The sequence below is a fragment of the Typopeltis vanoorti genome, chromosome 5 (assembly GCF_054136105.1).
Source record: "Typopeltis vanoorti isolate ZY-2024b chromosome 5, IOZ_Tvanoo_1.0, whole genome shotgun sequence".
Classification (NCBI taxonomy): domain Eukaryota; kingdom Metazoa; phylum Arthropoda; class Arachnida; order Uropygi; family Thelyphonidae; genus Typopeltis; species Typopeltis vanoorti.
In genome coordinates this window covers 106,447,812-106,466,470 of record NC_143553.1, presented here as the reverse complement: position 1 = coordinate 106,466,470, position 18,659 = coordinate 106,447,812, and the positions used below count along the sequence as shown (strand labels likewise).

The window sequence follows — 18,659 nt, the reverse complement described above, 5'->3', positions numbered from 1 at the left end:
AAAAATAAATAAAGTAGAAAATATTTGTCAACCGAGTTACACAATTTCTTCATTATAAGATCCCGATAGGCAACATTATCAAAAATGCACTGATTTAAAAACAGAAGCCACTTGAGTGAAATAGCATAGAAGACAAAATGGGAAAATCTGAAACAAATCCTGGCAAAAAACAGCAACGGAAAATAGAATAGAAAAAGAGGACTACGAAAAACAGAACAAAGAAATAGAAAATATAATAAAGGCAAAAAAGATGCCAGAAATGGCTCAATTCTAAACAACAGAAGCAGAAATAAAGTACAAAAGAAACAGTGCAATTGCAAAATAAGAAGGGAAAAAAATCACACAGAGAGAGAGAGAGAGAGGGAGAAAGAATACTTTTGTAACAGAACGGAAAAAGGATATATCTAAGCCACAACCAAAAACCTATAAAATAATAAAGTACATGAATGAAGAAATAAAACAAAAGGTAAACATACAAACAATAGATTTATACAAATGTGTAACTTATTTTCACAATCTCTGGATAACGATAATAAAGCAAAATGTTATAAAACAAACAATAACATAAAAGAAAATATTAGTGTCAGAACTAAAAAACACAATAAATAACATGAAAAATAGCAAAATGCCAGGAGAATAAATCATAAACATGGAACTGTACAACAAAAAGCAGGTAAAAATTTTAATGAAAGACTCCTGGAATTCTGGAAAAATTCCAAGCTCTTGGGAAAAAAGTACTTATATTCTTGTTTAATTATTTATTCATATGTAACCAAGCAAAGTTGACACATGAAGTATCTTTACGACTAGTGGTAGATGTTCACTACTTATATATCAACGTTCACGACATAAATTGCTTTAGTATCCCATAATGCAAAGTCCTTTTGGAGGTGTATAATGCTATGAATTATGGAAAGGATCATTACACAGACTGGTAATGATCCTTTCAGCCTTATTTTTATTTATTTCATGTGTGAACTACAGAAAATGTAAGATCATGCATATAAATAATTAAAAGCATACATTTAAAGAAATAGATATTAAAACAATACAAAAGCATACATTAAGAGACAAAAATGCCATTTGTATAAAATATTACACAAAAACATAAAATGTTAAATTTCACTCAACCAGTGATTAATATACTTTAAAGCCGTTTCGTTACACTGCATTGCAGAAGATGATCCATGGTTTGTGTTTCACCACATAAGCAGCTGTCATTGTCTGTGTAGCCCCATCTAGCCATATTCTGCTCTGATCTGCCCATTCCAGAACGAAGTCTATTCAATGTCTTCCATCTTTGACAGTCTAGATGTAAGAGATTCATTTAAGTTCAGAGCCTTTGGAGATTGTTCTTGCCACATTGTTGACCTTGTGGCTTTTATGGAATCAACCAACAGTTCCACTGAGTGAATAAAAGTTTTCCTTGAGTTTAGCCTCCTATTTGCTGCAACATGTCCATACAAAGGACATGTTGCAGTAAATCATCATTTATTTGTTGTTTCCATCATATCTACTCTGTTGTTCTTCTGATATGAGGAGGTGCAATACCAGACAGTGAGTATAGATGGTCAATTTTTGTAGACTTAAGGCAGCCGGTAATGTGCTGACACATTTCATTAAGAACCTTGTCAATAATTTTGACATGTGATGATCTTTACAAAACAGGGCAAGCATACTTGGCTGTTCGAAAAGCAAGGTGCCAGTGCAGAAGTGTGCAGTACTTGTGGACTTGGAACCCACCGAGATGATGTTAATCAGCGCAGGATATTATTACTTGTTTGAATTTTAGCTGCTGTCTTCTCTATGTGTCGCTTATAATTAAGATCCTATCTAGTGTGACACCTAGGTAAGTTTCAGCCTTTACTGAGTGGCAGTCATTAGTAAGAGTCAGACCCACTGGGTCTGACTGTAATTGATGATTGCCATGGAATTAAACGTTTTTTAACATGATGATTGCCATGTTGGATTCCAGTGATGGTGGTCTGGAAGACTGGATAGTGAAAGAATTAGAGCAAAATGGACCATTATCATAACGAGAGTCCTCCTCCCCCCCAACACACACACCACCACAAACAGGTATCTCATCTCATCTTATGTTGGAGGTTTCATGGAGTATTTGCAACACTAAGAAAGGATTAAAAATTAATTTTAATGCTTGCTATATTTTATTCTGTCACTGAGACATCTCCAGGGAGCATAAATAATACTTGTAACACACACACAAAGACAACACAATACTCAATGAAATATGTGGCTATGACTTTAAAATCTTATCTAGGTGGTGCACTCTCTATGAACATTTGTAGGCAGTCTAGGAAGTAAAATGGTACCCCTGACAATTAATGTTTTCCCAAATTTTGGGAAGTTTTTTCCACCCATATCTGTTTAAATTTGGTTGATTTCTAAGTGGTGCTATAGATTCCAAAAATAATCTTTCTTTTTTTAAATTTAGTGTGATGGAACATGGTGGTTTTCTTCAAGAAGATCCTGTGAGAGGTATTCAATACATGGTCTGCATGACAAGATTGATTGTGATGGTGATTGCGGATCAATGGGTATATATGAGCGAGTTATCAGTGGTGAGCAGTATGACAGTGGAAGTGCAAGGCAGTGAAATACAGACAGGGAAGCTCCTGTGAAATAAGTGTATCTTAATGGAAAAAGAAATGAGGAAGTCAGCAAGTTCAAGTACATGGGATCCATTATTAATGTGAAGAATTGCTGTTCAGAAGATTGGGAATAGTTAAAATACGGAAGGATGGATCTATTTCCACAGGAACAACATTGAGGATTTTGGATGCAGCTGTTTTTCAACAGTGACTTATGAGTGTGAGACTTGGAACCTAAAGAAGTCTAATAGGAAAAGGAATGCTGCTTTTTGAGATGGTGTTACATAAGACTGTTGAGGCTGCATGAGACTGCAGCTGTTTTTCAACAGTGACTTATGAGTGTGAGACTTGGAACCTAAAGAAGTCTAATAGGAAAAGGAATGCTGCTTTTTGAGATGGTGTTACATAAGACTGTTGAGGATATCATATATTGAAAGGTGGACAAATGAAGGGGTGCTAGAAAGGATCGGTAGAACTTTAAGGCTTCTTAAGGATACTGAAAGAAGAAGTTTTTGGACACATTGAAAGGATGGAAGGAAGACTTCTTAAAACAGTAATAGAAGGTAAAGGTCCTGGAAAACAAGGAAAGGATAGACCGTCAATGAGATGAATGGATGGTGTGTCTGATCTCCAGAGTTGAAGCTTCCAGAAAAGCATACAACAGGAATACCTAGTGAGGAGTAGTGTGGCACATCACTGGGCATCTGAGTGACAATATAGCATCTGAAGATGTCCATCTGTAGTTACCAGATAGCAATATCTACTCAACATGGGCAAGTGTGTTTGTCAAGCCCTGGATATAGCTTTGATGTAGTTTTTTCTTTTTCTTTATTTTTCACTAGAGATCAGGCCAGTTAAGTAATGGTTGATCAAAATAGTGTCATTTTGACTTACTGTTTGAAATGTAATGTAACTTTTCTTTCTATATGTGTGTGTACTCCCAATGATGACCTTAATGCAAAGGTTGAAACATCAGGAAAAAGTAATTATTCTTAACATGGTAGTAGTCTCCATAATGTTATCAAAGTAAGTATTATATATCGCCAGTTAAACCATCCCAATATCATTAATACACAAGTTATACAACAATAGCCCCAAAACAGACACATGTGGTACCCCACCAGTGACTTTCCTCCATACTGCATCCCACATACAACTAGCTGATACCTATCTGACACCAGTCACCTATCCGACTTACTATTCTAGTCTAATCCCATCTGCTCCAATTTAGTTATCAGCTTGTTGTGCAGCACTCTATCCTTTGCAAAATCTAAGTATACCACTGTATATGCATTTCCCTTGTCCAATACATTTGTCACCTTGACCCTCCGTTAAGAAATCTATGCTGAAAATCACAGAAATGAGTTGATAATTGTTGTTATCAACTCATTTCTGTATCCTAGCCCTCACCAGCCTCTCCGACACCTTTACTACAACTCCAGAGGCCTACAATTTGTAACTTTAGCCTATCACCACCTTTGTGAAGTGGAGCAATTTTACCTTCCTTCACTCCTTTAGGACTTGCTGTTGCAAGACTTGTTAAACAGGTAAGCCAAGGCTGATACTAATGCCCACCTGGAACACTTCCATAAGACATGTGGTGATATATCATGAGGTCCTACTGCTTTATTAACATCTAGCTTACTTAACTTTTCATATGCTTCTTATCACTCACTAGTATGTCTTTTCTCATTTTTTCTAAGCTTGAGCTTCCTCATGATTTCACACTGATGAGGATAAAACACTTTAAATAACAACTCACAGAATACCTCAACTAAATACTCTGCAGCATTTTTCATCCATTAACATCATGTTGTCATAATCATTTTTCTTTCTACTTGCTGCATGGGAAAAAAATCTCCCTAAGATTTTTCTTGACCTGATTTGCTCATTTTTGCTTATACTATATTTTTGATGTCCTTGCCACCAAGTCACCTTTCTGGCCTGCTCTTTATACTCTCCTCATTTCATGCTATAGCTCCAACCTATCTCTTTTTCATAATCAATGGCCTTATAGTTCTACATATATGATTTTTTCACAGAAGTCTTTGTATGGCTAGTCATAACCCAAGTGATCACTTCATTATCACTCTCAACAACTGGAGGGAAGTGTGTTACCCCACTCATAATCACATCCTCCTATGAAATGATTGGCTCTAAAAACTCTTGATCCCATATGCCTTACTTTACATACTGTGTTATAATTGTCTCTCCAAAACTCAAGAAATTCATTTTCCTTATTTCAAATGCTATCACTTCATTCCAATCTATATTACCATAATCAAAATCAACTATGATGATCACTCTTCCCTTGTTCACTAATCCAAGTTGCTTATACATTTCTTCATTACGTCAAGAAGACTTAAAAATGTTACAATTCAAGTCTATATGCATTGTATATTGTTTAGGGAACAATATATGCATTGTATATTGTTTAGGGAACTTAACAATGTAGACTTGATAACTAAAAATATTTATTTATTACTTCCTATATTTAGCCAAAGTTATGGCATCTTCAAGGATTAATACACCGGTATTAAAAAGAATGCCCTAAATTAATACACTGGTAATGAAAAGAATGCTCTAAATTCCTCCGCCTTAAATCCATTATTTGGCTATGCTATGGGGATGATGTGTTTGCAATTTGGCCACATGCCCAATACACCTTACACACTTTTCTATCCCATTTGAACAGCCAACATCCAAGGATCCAATTCACAACAGAAATGGAAAGTAACAAGTCTGTCCTTCCTAGACACTCTAGTTACAAGACAACCAAATAGATCACTGACTATCACTGTCTACAGAAAACCCATACAAACACACAGGTAGATGCATCCATCAACAGTCACATCATCCCCCTCTAACTCCCAACAATTTGGAACTATAAAAACCTTAGTCCACCAGGCAAAATTAATTTGCTCAGATAGCACAGCATTCAACACAAAACTCATCCACATAAAAAACACTTTTTTGGCATTGGCTACACCTTCCACCAAATCAAAAAAATGTTAACACCATGTATCCACACTACCCCTCTCTCTCTCTCTTCTCCCTTCCAAACATAGATTACACTAAATCCATCACTATCCCCTATATTCATGGCATCACAGAAAAGCACAATTTTGTGACCACTTATAAACATATCAAATGCTAGCAGTCCTTATCTGCTCCCCCAAAGACCAGCTACAATCTCTGGAGTCTACCAAGTACCCGACAGCTGCAACCATTCATATTATGGACAAACAGGTAGGACAGCCAACAACTGTATATCACCATGATCACATCCTGTTCTACCACTATGGCTGCTCGGGATTAGCAGACCATGCCCTGAAAACCTGGCACAGGATCTGGTGAAAAAAAGCTGCCTTACTCCACCAAAGCAAATTTAAGTTTGAGAGGCTTTTCCTGTCATGTTGTACCATCATTTTATATTGTAGTTTAAGCCAATAAGAATACAATAAGAATACAATAGCAGAGCTAATCTCAGGTGGAATGGTAACTTAAACAGAATGGGAGAGGAAAGTTTAGCAAAACAAGTGTTCTCTGCCAGGTTGGCAGGAAAAAGACCCAGAGAAACACCAAGATATAGGTAGATTGATCCAGTAAAAAGTGCCTTAGAAGACAGATAAGATAGATAATGTTGACAGGTAACAGATTGATTTGGAGGAAAATTGTAGATAGGAAGTTAGTAATGATGTAAGTTTTTCATCTAGTACTATCATATCCTGTGCACCCCTTGAGGATACATGGCAGGAATTTGATGATGATGATGATGAGGCTTTTCCTCAAATCTGCTGCAACTCTTACCAACTATCCCAACCTAAACAAATATGGTTGTATCAAACTGTCCCTCATATGGAAAACCCTCATCGTCAGATAGTCAGCCCAATGGCCAAGAATACCCAACCAAAGCCAATAGCTGGCATAATTATAGGCCTTTAGGTCTTCCTGTATCTCCTGTTCCATCTTTGTTACTGAAGTGTGCCTGTGCACGTGTTTATTACCAGCGTATTAATCCCTGAAGATGCTGATTTAACTTCAGCGAAATATAGGAAGTAGTAATTAAATAATTTTACAACAGTATATGATACTGGAGAATTAACATATAAGCCTAAAAAACCAGGATTATTAAAATTGTAATACACATTACAAGTAGATGCAAATAAATAAAAATGCAGCCAATGAAAAATTTTCTATCACTGTTAGCCATTCTATTCAATTAAGAAATATTCACAAATGTGTTGTTTAGATTATAAATCTTAATTAGTGTGAGACTTTTTAACATGGGGGGTTGGGGGATAAGAACTAGTAACTGATAGGAGTTACCAATTCTTATAGTAGAAAATGGTAACTTAATTCATAAGAGTCAAATCATCGTGTTATTACTTTCTTTTAAGGTTACACGGTGATCAACATTCGTATTTATAAATTTAGGGACACAAAAACACATGTGTTGAACAGATTATTTTATTAATTATTAATAAAAAAAATTGACGTTTCGACCTCTGTATCGAGGTCATCATCGGAAGGATACAAGTGTATAAGGACCCAAGCTACATGCTCTAGCCCTGTATACTGGTAAACTAAATCTATGTAGTTAATTAATCCTTTCCCCTAGCCTGACCTCTAGTGATAAAATAAAATAAAATAAATACGATTACAATAAACTGCTAAAGTCCTCATATATTAATATTCTTCTGGATTTGTATAGTTCTGATTGTTATAATATGATTTCCTTCAGTTGTTGTTGAATGTTACAAACACTTCACCAGGTGTCTTCTTGTAGCGGGTTTTTTCTGCAGCTAGTTTAGGTTGTAGATGGGACCTCCACATTCTTAGAATGGTTAGGCCATCATTTTTGTTGGGATTAGGGTTGTTTGAGCATTTCATATGACTCTTTAAATTTTTTTTTCAAACCAGGTTTTTGTGTGGTGTAGGGACTTGGTATTTTTCCAATCAATTATTATTACTATTACTATTATTACGGGCAACTCCAGGGAGTCATTAGACTCATCGAGGGAGGCCCCAAATCATATTCATCACAACTATTTGACATTCATACAGTATCTATCATACCTCGCCTTAAACTCATTCACTGTCACAGCATCCACCACAGACTCAGGGAGCGCATTCCACTCATTCACTACTCTAAAAGTAAAGAACCCAGCTCTAACACCTTTACTAACCACACTTTTGCCCAGTTTCCATGGATGTCCCCTAGTCCTCCCACAACCAGCCCTGTTCTCAAAAATATCTTCTGAATTAATTTTATAGAAACCCTTCAGTAATTTGAATGTCTCAATCATATCTCCCCTCCTCCGCCTATCAACCAATTTTTGCAACCCACAAATCCTCAACCTGTTCTCATACGGTTCATTCCACAGACCTGCTATCATCTTGGTCACTCGCCTCTGGATCCTCTCCACCTCCTCCCCATCAAGAAGAAACCTAGGTGACCAAATCTGAGCACAGTAGTCTAGATGGGGTCTTATCAAGGCTCGATACAGAGGAACAATAACCTGCTTGTCAACGTATTCTTCAGCAACCAAGTGATTTGATGAGCTGATTTGGCCACTTTTGCAATGTGTCCCCTAAATTCAATTCCTTATCTACCAACACTCCTAAATCTCGTGCCTCATCAATTTCCTCATTGGCTGGAGCACGGTTCCACCAATGCAGTAAACTGCCGCCAATCTTTTCACCCCAAAATGCATAACCTTACATTTTGCCACATTAAACTGACATCCATTCTCCTTAGCCCAGACCTCCAATCTATCCAAATCATCCTGCAAAATTTTGACGTCATCTGCATTCACTATTGCCCTACCCAACTTCGCATCATCCGCAAACAAATGAACTGTTCCTCTCAGATCCTTTCCTATATCATTTATGAACAATTTAAACAGCAGTGGTCCAAGAACAGATCCTTGTGGCACACCACTAGTCACAGGCCGTCTTGTGGACTCTACTCCTGAGTAAACCACTCTCTGATATCTCTCCGTCAACCACCCTCCTATCCATCTCACCAACCCTATGTCCATCCCCATATGCCCCAATTTACTGATTAGAATTCCATGTGGTATCCTGTCAAAGGCCTTGGCAAGGTCCAGTAGAATCACTGTAAACCCATTACCCTTATCCAGTTCAGCCGTCACTGTGTTATAATACGTGAGCAAGTTACTGAGGCATGACCTACCCTTCACAAAACCATGCTGTCCCCGATACAGTATCCCATTTTCTTCTATCCAATCTTGTATTTTCCTCTTGACTATTTTCTCTAAGACCTTGATAATGATTCCTGTTATGCTGATTGGCCGGTAATTTTCAACAGCAGCCTTGGAACCACCTTTGTGCAGTGGAACTATTTTACCCTCTTTCCACCCCCTTGGGACTGACCCAGTCCTGAGGCTCAAATTAAACAAAATGGTCAAGGGCACTGACAATTCTTTGGCCGCTTCACGTACGACACGAGCTGGTATACCATCTAATCCCACAGATGTATTGACATTGAGGTTCTGTAATAGACTAGTTGCCTCTACTTCATTCATCACAATTCCAGTATAAGCTGTTGGTTCTTCCATTCCTGCAAAGTCTCCACCTGGATGATATACTCTTGCAAAGTGCTCGCTCAGTAATTCCACAATATCGACTGATTCAGTTACCTCCCTACCCTCAGCATTTTTTAAGATCATTCTACCATGAGCATTTTTCCTTTTACTTGCAACATATTGAAAAAACTGTTTGGGATTCTCTTTAGCCTGCGTGGCCAATTTCCTTTCGTAATCTGCTTTTGCTTTTCTTACCACCCTTGTTACCATCCTGGCCTGAGCTTTATACTGTTCCTGCACCTGATGGTCACCCTTCTCCTTAAAATTCCTCCACAATTGTTTCTTTTTTTGCAGCTCAAGCTTAATAGTGTTATTCATCCATTTAACCCCTAATTGATTTATTATTCGGACTCTTGGTATACAGTCAACCATTGCCTCCTGCAAACAGTTCTTAACCACCTCCCATGCACTATCAACATCCAGCCCTTGCAGTTTTACATGCCATGGCATTGAGCCAAGCACACACCTAAGCTTGTCATACTTACCAGCCCGGTAATTCCACATGTACCCTGTCTTAATTGTAAATTCGACTCCTTTAGCCACCTCCCAAGTCATGACTTTATGGTCACTCTCACCAATTGGTGGCAACATGGTCATGTTCCTTACAGCCACATTCTCGGTTGCAATTACTAGGTCCAGCACTCTCTGCCCCCTGGTATTTTCCAATACATGTTGCCGTAGATAGTTGTCCCTTAATAACCGCATAAAATCCAATTCCTTCCTCCCATGTGCCCTCTCCTCTTTCCAGTCAATGTTAAAATAATTGAAATCACCCATAATAATTACCCTCCTTCCACTCATTTCTTCTATTTGCTTATGCATACTATCCCCACCATCCACTCCATCACCCGGTCTATAGCAGCACCCAATTGTATATTTTGTTCTGCTGGATTGTATCTCACACCAAACAGCCTCAAATGCGCTTTTTTCCCCATCATGCAGTTCAACTTCTATACTCCTTGGCTGAAGATCAGCTATCATCAATAACACTCCTCCCCCCTTTTTATTCACCCTGTCACTCCTGAACACGCTATACCCGTCGCATTCAATCCCACTAGCTTTATCATCTTCTGTCAGCCATGTTTCACTAATACCGACAACCTCTGGCCTGGAAGTGCCAACCATGGCCAAAAACTCTTCCTTCTTGTTCCTAATACTCCTGGCATTAGTGTACATGAATCGCAGAAGCCCATTTGTCCCATCCTTACTTTGATGCCTTATACTAACTATCCCATTCTGATTTGTTGTCCGTTGTACTCGCTCGGGCATAATATACTCATTCATACACTTAACTGCCCCCCTAAAGTCAGCATATCTACTCCCCCCTCTTAATAAATCTAGTTTCCCTGAGTCTGTACATCCACTTCCACATCATTCATCAACACTCTTTCAAGTCTCCGTACACCAACTCCATTCAAATGCAATCCATCCATCTTATATAAGTCCTTTCGCCCATCGAACTCATTCCACACCACTCTCCATGCATAACCCACGCATAAAGTCATTGGCAATTATGGCCCTCCTTCTAAACACTTCACTGTCATACCGCGGTAAGATACTCACCATCCTAACTCTCTCACTCTTCTCTTTTGCTACCTCAAACAACTCCCTCACATCCTCTATCATTTCCATTTTGTCCTGTTTCAAATCATTCGTTCCTGCCACGATTATCATCTCTTTCACCCTCTGTTTTTGCAGTCGAATAGATTCGCTGACATCCTTTATGATCGCACCCGGCTGGTACGACTTCGTTAAATTCTCAATTATTATGCCTCTTAATAGCGAATCCCCATACAGCACTCGCTCCTTCATTTTATTGACGTTTGCAAACATTCTATTATTTGCCGTCGCAGACTTCCGCCGGTTATTTGTCGGTACATTCAACACACATTTTTCCATACGCTCCAGTTGTCTTTTAGCTCTGTGTATGGCACCATTCAAACGGGCAATTTCGCTACTCGCATTTATCTCACCATTTTCGTTATCGATCAAATCATCCATTCTTTCTGTGTTTCTACCTTCAATTGCATTTTCGGCGACGTTCTCACACCTATCTGGCACTACTACGCAATTCTCTAGCACACCGCCATTTTCTACATTCTGACTATCGATATCGCTCTCGACACACGAAACACGCTTGAAGTCCTCGTTCTCTTTACACTTTTTACACATATTAACTCCACTATCACTTTCTAACCAGACTCCCACCGCTCTTCGTAAGGCATACATCTCACAGACAGCACATTGCATAAATTCGTTTACATCAAAACTCTTAAACAAACATGGCAATCTGGCCGCCATTTTTTTCTTTATCGGTGCCATGTGTGCGCTATCTTTTCTTAAAAATAATAATTAAAATAACAGAAAACACGCAAAAATTGTACAGACACACCAAGAAACAAAAAGCAAACAATACTACTTAAAATTCTAGTAAAATATCTAATGTTAACACAAAATAATACTAATCTTTTCAGGAGCTCTCGACAAGCCGACGATCTAATCAGTGCGACACCAAGCGGGTAAATTATGTGGTATGTTTGGAGTGTGTGGTCAGAAAGGCTGTTTTTTTTCCAAAATGGAGGTATTTAATGTGTCGTTTGTGTTTGTCTTGTCTGATTGGGATAGTTCGCCCTGTTTCCCCTCACAACACAAACATATCCAATTCACCATTGAAATGGAAAAAAAACAACTCTCTTCCATTCCTAGACACACTTGTCACACATCTTCCCTCTGGCTGTCTCTCCTTCTCAATTTACTGCAAACCTACACACACACAGGCCAATACATACATAAAAATTCTTACCACCACCCAACACAAAAACTAGGTGTCATAAGCACCCTTAAACACAGAGCTCTAACTATTTGTTGTAATGAACAAGCGTTAAACCAGGAATACAAGATCATCAACCAAACATTTATAAAAAATGGATACAGTAAAAAGACTATTCACAAGATCCTCCACAAAGATACCAGTAAGAACAAAAAAGATTTCAGGAATGCTATTACCATTCCTTATGTTAGAGGCATTTCTGAAAAAATAGACAGAACACTACGCAAATACAACATTAAAACCACCTTTAAACCCCTGAATAAGTTAAGACACCTACTCAGTTCTTCTAAAGATCCTCTTCCACACCTAGCCCACCCAGGGGTATACAAAATACAATGCACATGCAACATACCATACATAGGGGGAAACAGGGCGAACTATCCCAATCAGACAAGACGAACACAAATGACACATTAAATACCTCCATTTTGTAAAAACCGGCCTTTCTGACCACGCACTCCAAACATACCACAGAATTGATTGGAAAAATGCCAAGTCCCTATACCACACCAAAACCTGGTTTGAAAGAAAATTTAAAGAGTCATGTGAAATGCTCAAACATAACCCTAATCTCAACAAAAATGATCTAACCATTCCAAGAATGTGGAGGACCCATCTACAACCTGTATAACAATCTAAACTAGCCGTAGAAAAATCCCACTACAAGAAGACAACCTGGTGAAGTGTTTGTAACATTCAACAGCAACTGAAGGAAATCATATTATAACAATGAGAACTGTACAAATCCAGAAGAATATTAATACATGAGGACTTCAGCAGTTTATTGTAGTTGTATTTTTTTTTTTTTTTATCACTAGAGGTCAGGCTAGGGAAAAGGATTAATTAACTATGTAGATTTAGTTTACTGGTATACAGGGCCAGAGCATGTAACTTGGTTCCTTATACACTTGTATCCTTCCGATGATGATCTCGATACAGAGGTCAAAATGTCAAGTTTAATTTTATTAGTAATTAATAAAATAATCTGTTCAACACGTGGGTTTTGTGTCCCTAAATTTATAAATATGAATTGTGTTATTACAATCACATATTTCACAGAAGGATTTTTCACAATCTGTATTTTACAGCAGGAAAGGACACATTGTGTAGTATAGTGTAAAAAAGATTACTACAGTGACAGACTACTTTGATTTGTTTGCTAGCCAAATTACTTAAAAATAAAAATGACCCATTGTTAGCAAGACTAACAACTCCATTTTTTTTCCTGCCCACATTTAATTCTGTTGGTTTGGTTGCCTGAGTAAATAGCATCTCTATTTTCCAATAACAGGCTGTAGATTTGAATTACATTGCAAGCATGAATGTTTGTAAATGTTTTCAGGTGATCGATGAATTTTGCCACCTGCCTTATGGAAGCTTCAAGTGGCTTGAAAACATTTCCATGTTTGCTCTCTAGAGTTTCCAGCTTATCTAACGTACTATATATTTACAAAAAGTCACAAAAGAAAAAAGAAAAAAAGAGGCTATTAAGAACTACATGGATTCATTTTTGCTTCTTAAAGCAACATATTAAAAATTTCTTTAGAAATAGGATTTAGACTTTACAGAGTTTCCTGGAACAATAATAATGAAGCAGTATTTTATAGTGTCTGTTTGACTATTAGAAGATCAGTGAATAGTAAAAGCTAGGATAATCAAATTTATGAAACTTCTTCATATTATTATTTGAAGCAATAGTAAGGTTTGATTAAGTTGCCCTACATCCAGGACCCTCAACCAACCTCTTTTGGATTTTATCTAAATGGCAGGAGCTGTGATAACCAGTTTCAGTATGCAGCTTCCTCTAATCATAACTTAAAGCAGTACTACTGTTCAATTTGGCTCTCTTATATCCTGTGACCTAAACCAATCTCTTGAGATTTTACCTAAGTGTAAGAGCTGAGATGCTTATATCTAGTGTTTTAACTTTTGTATCATAATTGTTATGTTTCTAGTTTCCTTTCAGTGGTACTATCCAAAAATTATGTTCTGAGTAGTTAGTTTTCAGCAGCTAATCACTATAAACATTGGTTGAAGTGATTAACTGATGGTAGAGTTGGAACTACCCTGCCATTTAAAGCATAGTAAGTTCCATTTACATCTATCCCAATGACAGCACAACTTTTTGATATAGCCATTGTATTAGAGAGATAAAGTTAAAAAATAAATGTTTGTTTCAGTAGATGAATAATTTTGGACCATGCATGTTGTCTGCTAGTAAATGTTAGTTTATTTCTAGTAAATTCTTGAAATGACCATCATTAGCAATATTAATCTGAAAATGGCAGTTAGTGCTTTCCAATAATTCATTATAGCATGTGTGTGTGTGTGTGTCTCTCTCTCTCTCTCTACTATTTTATTTATTTATTTATTTATTTATTAATCACTATTTCATATTGTTAGATATTAAATTTTCTTGTCTCTTATCTTTCAGTGTTAGATTTTTCCAGCTGCCAAAAGAAACTAAATAACAAAAGTTACAAGTCAACAGTTTATTGTACCACTTCACCTGATTGTTAGATCACACTTCTACCACCTGTTGTGGCAAGTGGCATTGACACATTGAACTACAGGAGGCATAAAATAAAAATTACGAGTACAACTGCAAGAAAAAAGTACATAGTTAAAAATAGAAATAAAAGTGCCTGCACTTAGTTCTACATCACCATCTGTATATCACACAGCAACATTAAAACAAACAAAAATGTAATTTACCTATTACCTAACCAACACCTGAAAATAATTAAGGAATGTTACTTATCACTTAAAACAGGAAGCTGCTGATGTATCTATTAAACTGTTTCTCATCTGAATAAATATAAAGATTAGAAAAATCTTATATTTTACATAGAAAATAAGTTTTCTTGCTCACAAATTTAAGCCACTGTTAATATCTCTTATTCTAATAACCAAAATATTAATGTTCTGCCAAATAGCTCTCTTCCAGATGACATTTTTTTTTATTATTTTTTTTTTTACATTTTTAAATGTTTAATAAGTTAATTTCTGGGAAAATTAACTTAATATGAAAATTTATTCATCATGGCTCAACATAACTGTCATATTGCAATAACAATGTCTGGACTTGAATGATTATTGTATTATACATTTGAGGATGAAGAAATAATTAGCCTCCCTATTAAAAAATAATGAAGGTAATTTCACAAATACCTCATTGAAATCTTACGTAAATAACACTACTTCACATATAAGGAACTGGTGGTGGTGTTTATGGAATGTTAAATTTCCCACAGACTTAGAACTAAATAACACACACACACACATATATATATATATATATAAGTATATATATATATATACACACATACACACACACACACACATACCCAAACCACATGTGCATACATGCACATACACGCACACATGCACACGTACACACACACATTATATATATATATATATTATATATATAGAAAATCTTCAATTTAATTACTAAAATTGCAGATATATCAGCAACTTGTTAAGTACAGTTCCTGAGAACCCTACTCTGACCTGCCAGAGCAGCACACTATAGCAACATTTTCACTCACTCATTCTCTCTCTCTCTTTCTTTCTTTCTGACTCATACTCTATAGACCTCTGACTAGATATAAAGTACTGACAGTCTCTATCTATGAAAACAGTGGGCAGGGGAGAAAGGGAAAGCTGCCTTCTTTTGACTTACAGCTTGCAGTTCCATATTATTCCTACAAGTGGATTTGTTTCCAGAAATGCTACTCTGAACTACTATAGAGAGAGAAAATTATGTATATTCAAGTGAAAAGTCCCTTTCCCCTAGAAGATGACACCCACATATTACTTTGGCAGGAAGGATCTATTAAAACAGAAATTCATGACACAGATAGAAGTGAAATTATGAGCTGATTAACAGAAGTCTCCCCCAAACAAAACAATAAATGCTGGCAGGCCACTGGCAACAGGACGTTATATACTAACGCTGGAGTCACTTAACTGCCAGAGGTTAGCCATTCTGGATGGTCTGTAACTGGACGTGCACTTGTTTTCCATTTTTCTCATATATTTTGTGATTTTTTTTAACATAATAAACTGTACACTTTACACTGAGGTGCAGCTTCTGACTTTTCATTGAAGAATGAAGTCATATCAATATACAATTCTGCTTTAGTCCTGGCAGCAATATCACCTTACATATCAAGACTGTTTGTAAAATATATTGAAGTGAACAGAATTCCAAATGACAACTTTCTAATAAATACACAAAAAATGCTGCACTGTGCATCTCTCTGCTGGCAAAAGCATCTGCATAATAATATCAGTAATTGATTCTGTGCAATATTTCTGTGGCTCTAAGCAAGGGGTGCATCATTTCTCACTTATGGAGCATGATAAATCAAGAACTGTTAACATTTTGGCATTAATCTGGTAAAAGTGGCACCATTATATGCTGGCAAAAAATAACACCACTAAATGTGGTATCTTCAGTATTGACATATAAGGTGTTGCCAGAGATAGGTCAGTATCGCTGCTGGAATTCATGATGCCATCGGTTGAAGTCAATATAGAATACAGTGATAGAACCATTTGCTAGGCCAGCCAAAAGGAACCTACAAGAAGCAAAAAGAAGATATTAAAATTAACACAGTATTATATATATATATATATACACACACACATACATATTTAAAAAATAATAAAAACAGTACATGGACTCTAGAAACTAGAATACTCTAGAATAAAACTATTTTTTCCCTCAGTATTAGTAGCATCACAACTAATGGTGAAGGCCATTCAAGCCACTATTATATCACCACTTTTGCAACTTCATTATACAGTGCAAACAACAGTTTATGTAGTAAGCAAACTGATTTCCACTATATACAAAATATGAAATTTAACATTTTAGCCCACTTTTAAATAATTTAACAAAGATAATCATAATTACAGGACTCTTAACCTTTGAGATTCATACTTGTTGTTGATATTCAAAGATCGAATTTTTAATTTTGATTTTTCTAGAGCCACCCTATGGAATGGAACTACAGTTATAACACCTGTTGCAATTTGAAGATAAAAACTCAAATGAACAGGTTAGAAATAAAGAGACATAAAACGGTCAGCAAATTAAAGCTTTTGTTTTGTAAATAATTCAGGTAGTTCTAATGTATTTCAAGCAATAAATCCAAATCTAATTCAGAAAATTTCATCTATACAATTATTGTTATTTTTGTAATATATATGCTTTCCAATTTTGAGGAATATTTACTGTGAATCAGTAAACATTAATACTAAAATTTTCAAGTATTATCATAAGTTTTAAAAGAGGTATACCGTGAGTAGACATATCGATACAAAATTAATAACGGAAAAAACTCACATACAAAGATTATTTAATAGTATAATTTTCGCCTGTGTATCACAGGCATCTTCAGTACATTAAGCTCAAATTAAACATCATCATCAAATTCCTGCCATGTACCCTCAAGGGGTGTACAGGATATGACAGTACTACATGAAAAAATTACATCATTACTAACTTCCTATCTACAATTTTCCTCCAAATCAGTCTGTTACTTGTCAAGACTCCAACATTATCAGATCTTATATATCTATTGTCTAAGGCACTTTGTAACATATCAATCCACCTATATCTTGGTCTTCCTCTGGGTCATTTTTCTGCCAACCTGGCAGAGGAAACTTGTTTTGCTAATCTTTCCACGCCCATTCTGTTTAAGTGATCATATCACCTGAGATTAGCTCTACTAATGCATTCCTGGATGCTGACAATGTCAAGTTCTTTCCTAATATCCTCATTTTTAATATGATATTGCCATTGATGTCATCTTTTCATGCCTATAATCTTTCTCAGGACTCTCATATCTGCGGTCTCTAGTCTTTGGTCAAGTGTTTTACTTCTGACCCAGCTCTCAGATCCATAAGTTAAAACTGGTTTGAACACTGTCTTGTATACAGCTAATTTAGTGTTCTGACTAATTTCTTCCTTATTCCATATGAATTTATTCAATTGACTTCCTACCATACCAGATTTGTTGATTCTGTTGTCTATTTCCATATTTAATTTACCATCTTCAGTAAAAATCGTGCCTAAGTAGCTGAAATGTTTTACTTGTTCCACAGGTTCTCCATTCACAACACAGTTGACATTTTCAATGATTTTGACTATTTTCATTGTCTTTGTCGTTTTATTGCTGACCTTCATACCATATCTATTACAACAGCTATTCAATTTAGTCAGAGAATCTTGCAGACTTGTAGCGGATTTATTTAGAAGTATAACATCATCCGCATAAAGCAAAGAGTGACATTAACATCTCCAATTTTGATATCATGTTTAATACCACTTTCCTTCATAATGTGATCCATATAGATAATGAATAACAGAGGGGATAATGTACATCCCTGTCTCACACCAGATTTAACATTAAACCATCTTCCTGTACTTCCTTCAATTCTAACTGCTGACTTACAACGCAAATAAAGACTAAGTATTGCTGGATATAATGCCCCATTGACACCATATAACTGCAGCATATTGAATAGCTTCTCTCTTGGCACCTTGTCATATGCCTTTTCCAAATCGACAAAACTTAAATACAGATCATTGTT

At 36.3% G+C, this 18,659-nt stretch overlaps 2 protein-coding genes across 2 annotated transcripts in view; one reads left to right on the top strand and one right to left on the bottom strand.

Annotated features, from left to right (window-relative positions):
* LOC150106709 (sodium- and chloride-dependent glycine transporter 2-like) overlaps positions 1 to 14,587 on the top strand; it is a 626,004-nt gene extending 611,417 nt beyond the window's left edge. The window contains exon 15 of the mRNA XM_090393293.1: positions 14,488 to 14,587. Coding sequence (XP_090249419.1) covers positions 14,488 to 14,493 — 6 coding nt within the window. The 3' untranslated portion in view covers positions 14,494 to 14,587. The remainder of the gene's footprint in view (positions 1 to 14,487) is intronic.
* The window catches only part of rg (A kinase anchor protein rugose), a 1,380,990-nt gene continuing 1,376,861 nt past the window's right edge, over positions 14,531 to 18,659 (bottom strand). The window contains exon 53 of the mRNA XM_090393458.1: positions 14,531 to 16,639. Coding sequence (XP_090249584.1) covers positions 16,549 to 16,639 — 91 coding nt within the window. The 3' untranslated portion in view covers positions 14,531 to 16,548. The remainder of the gene's footprint in view (positions 16,640 to 18,659) is intronic.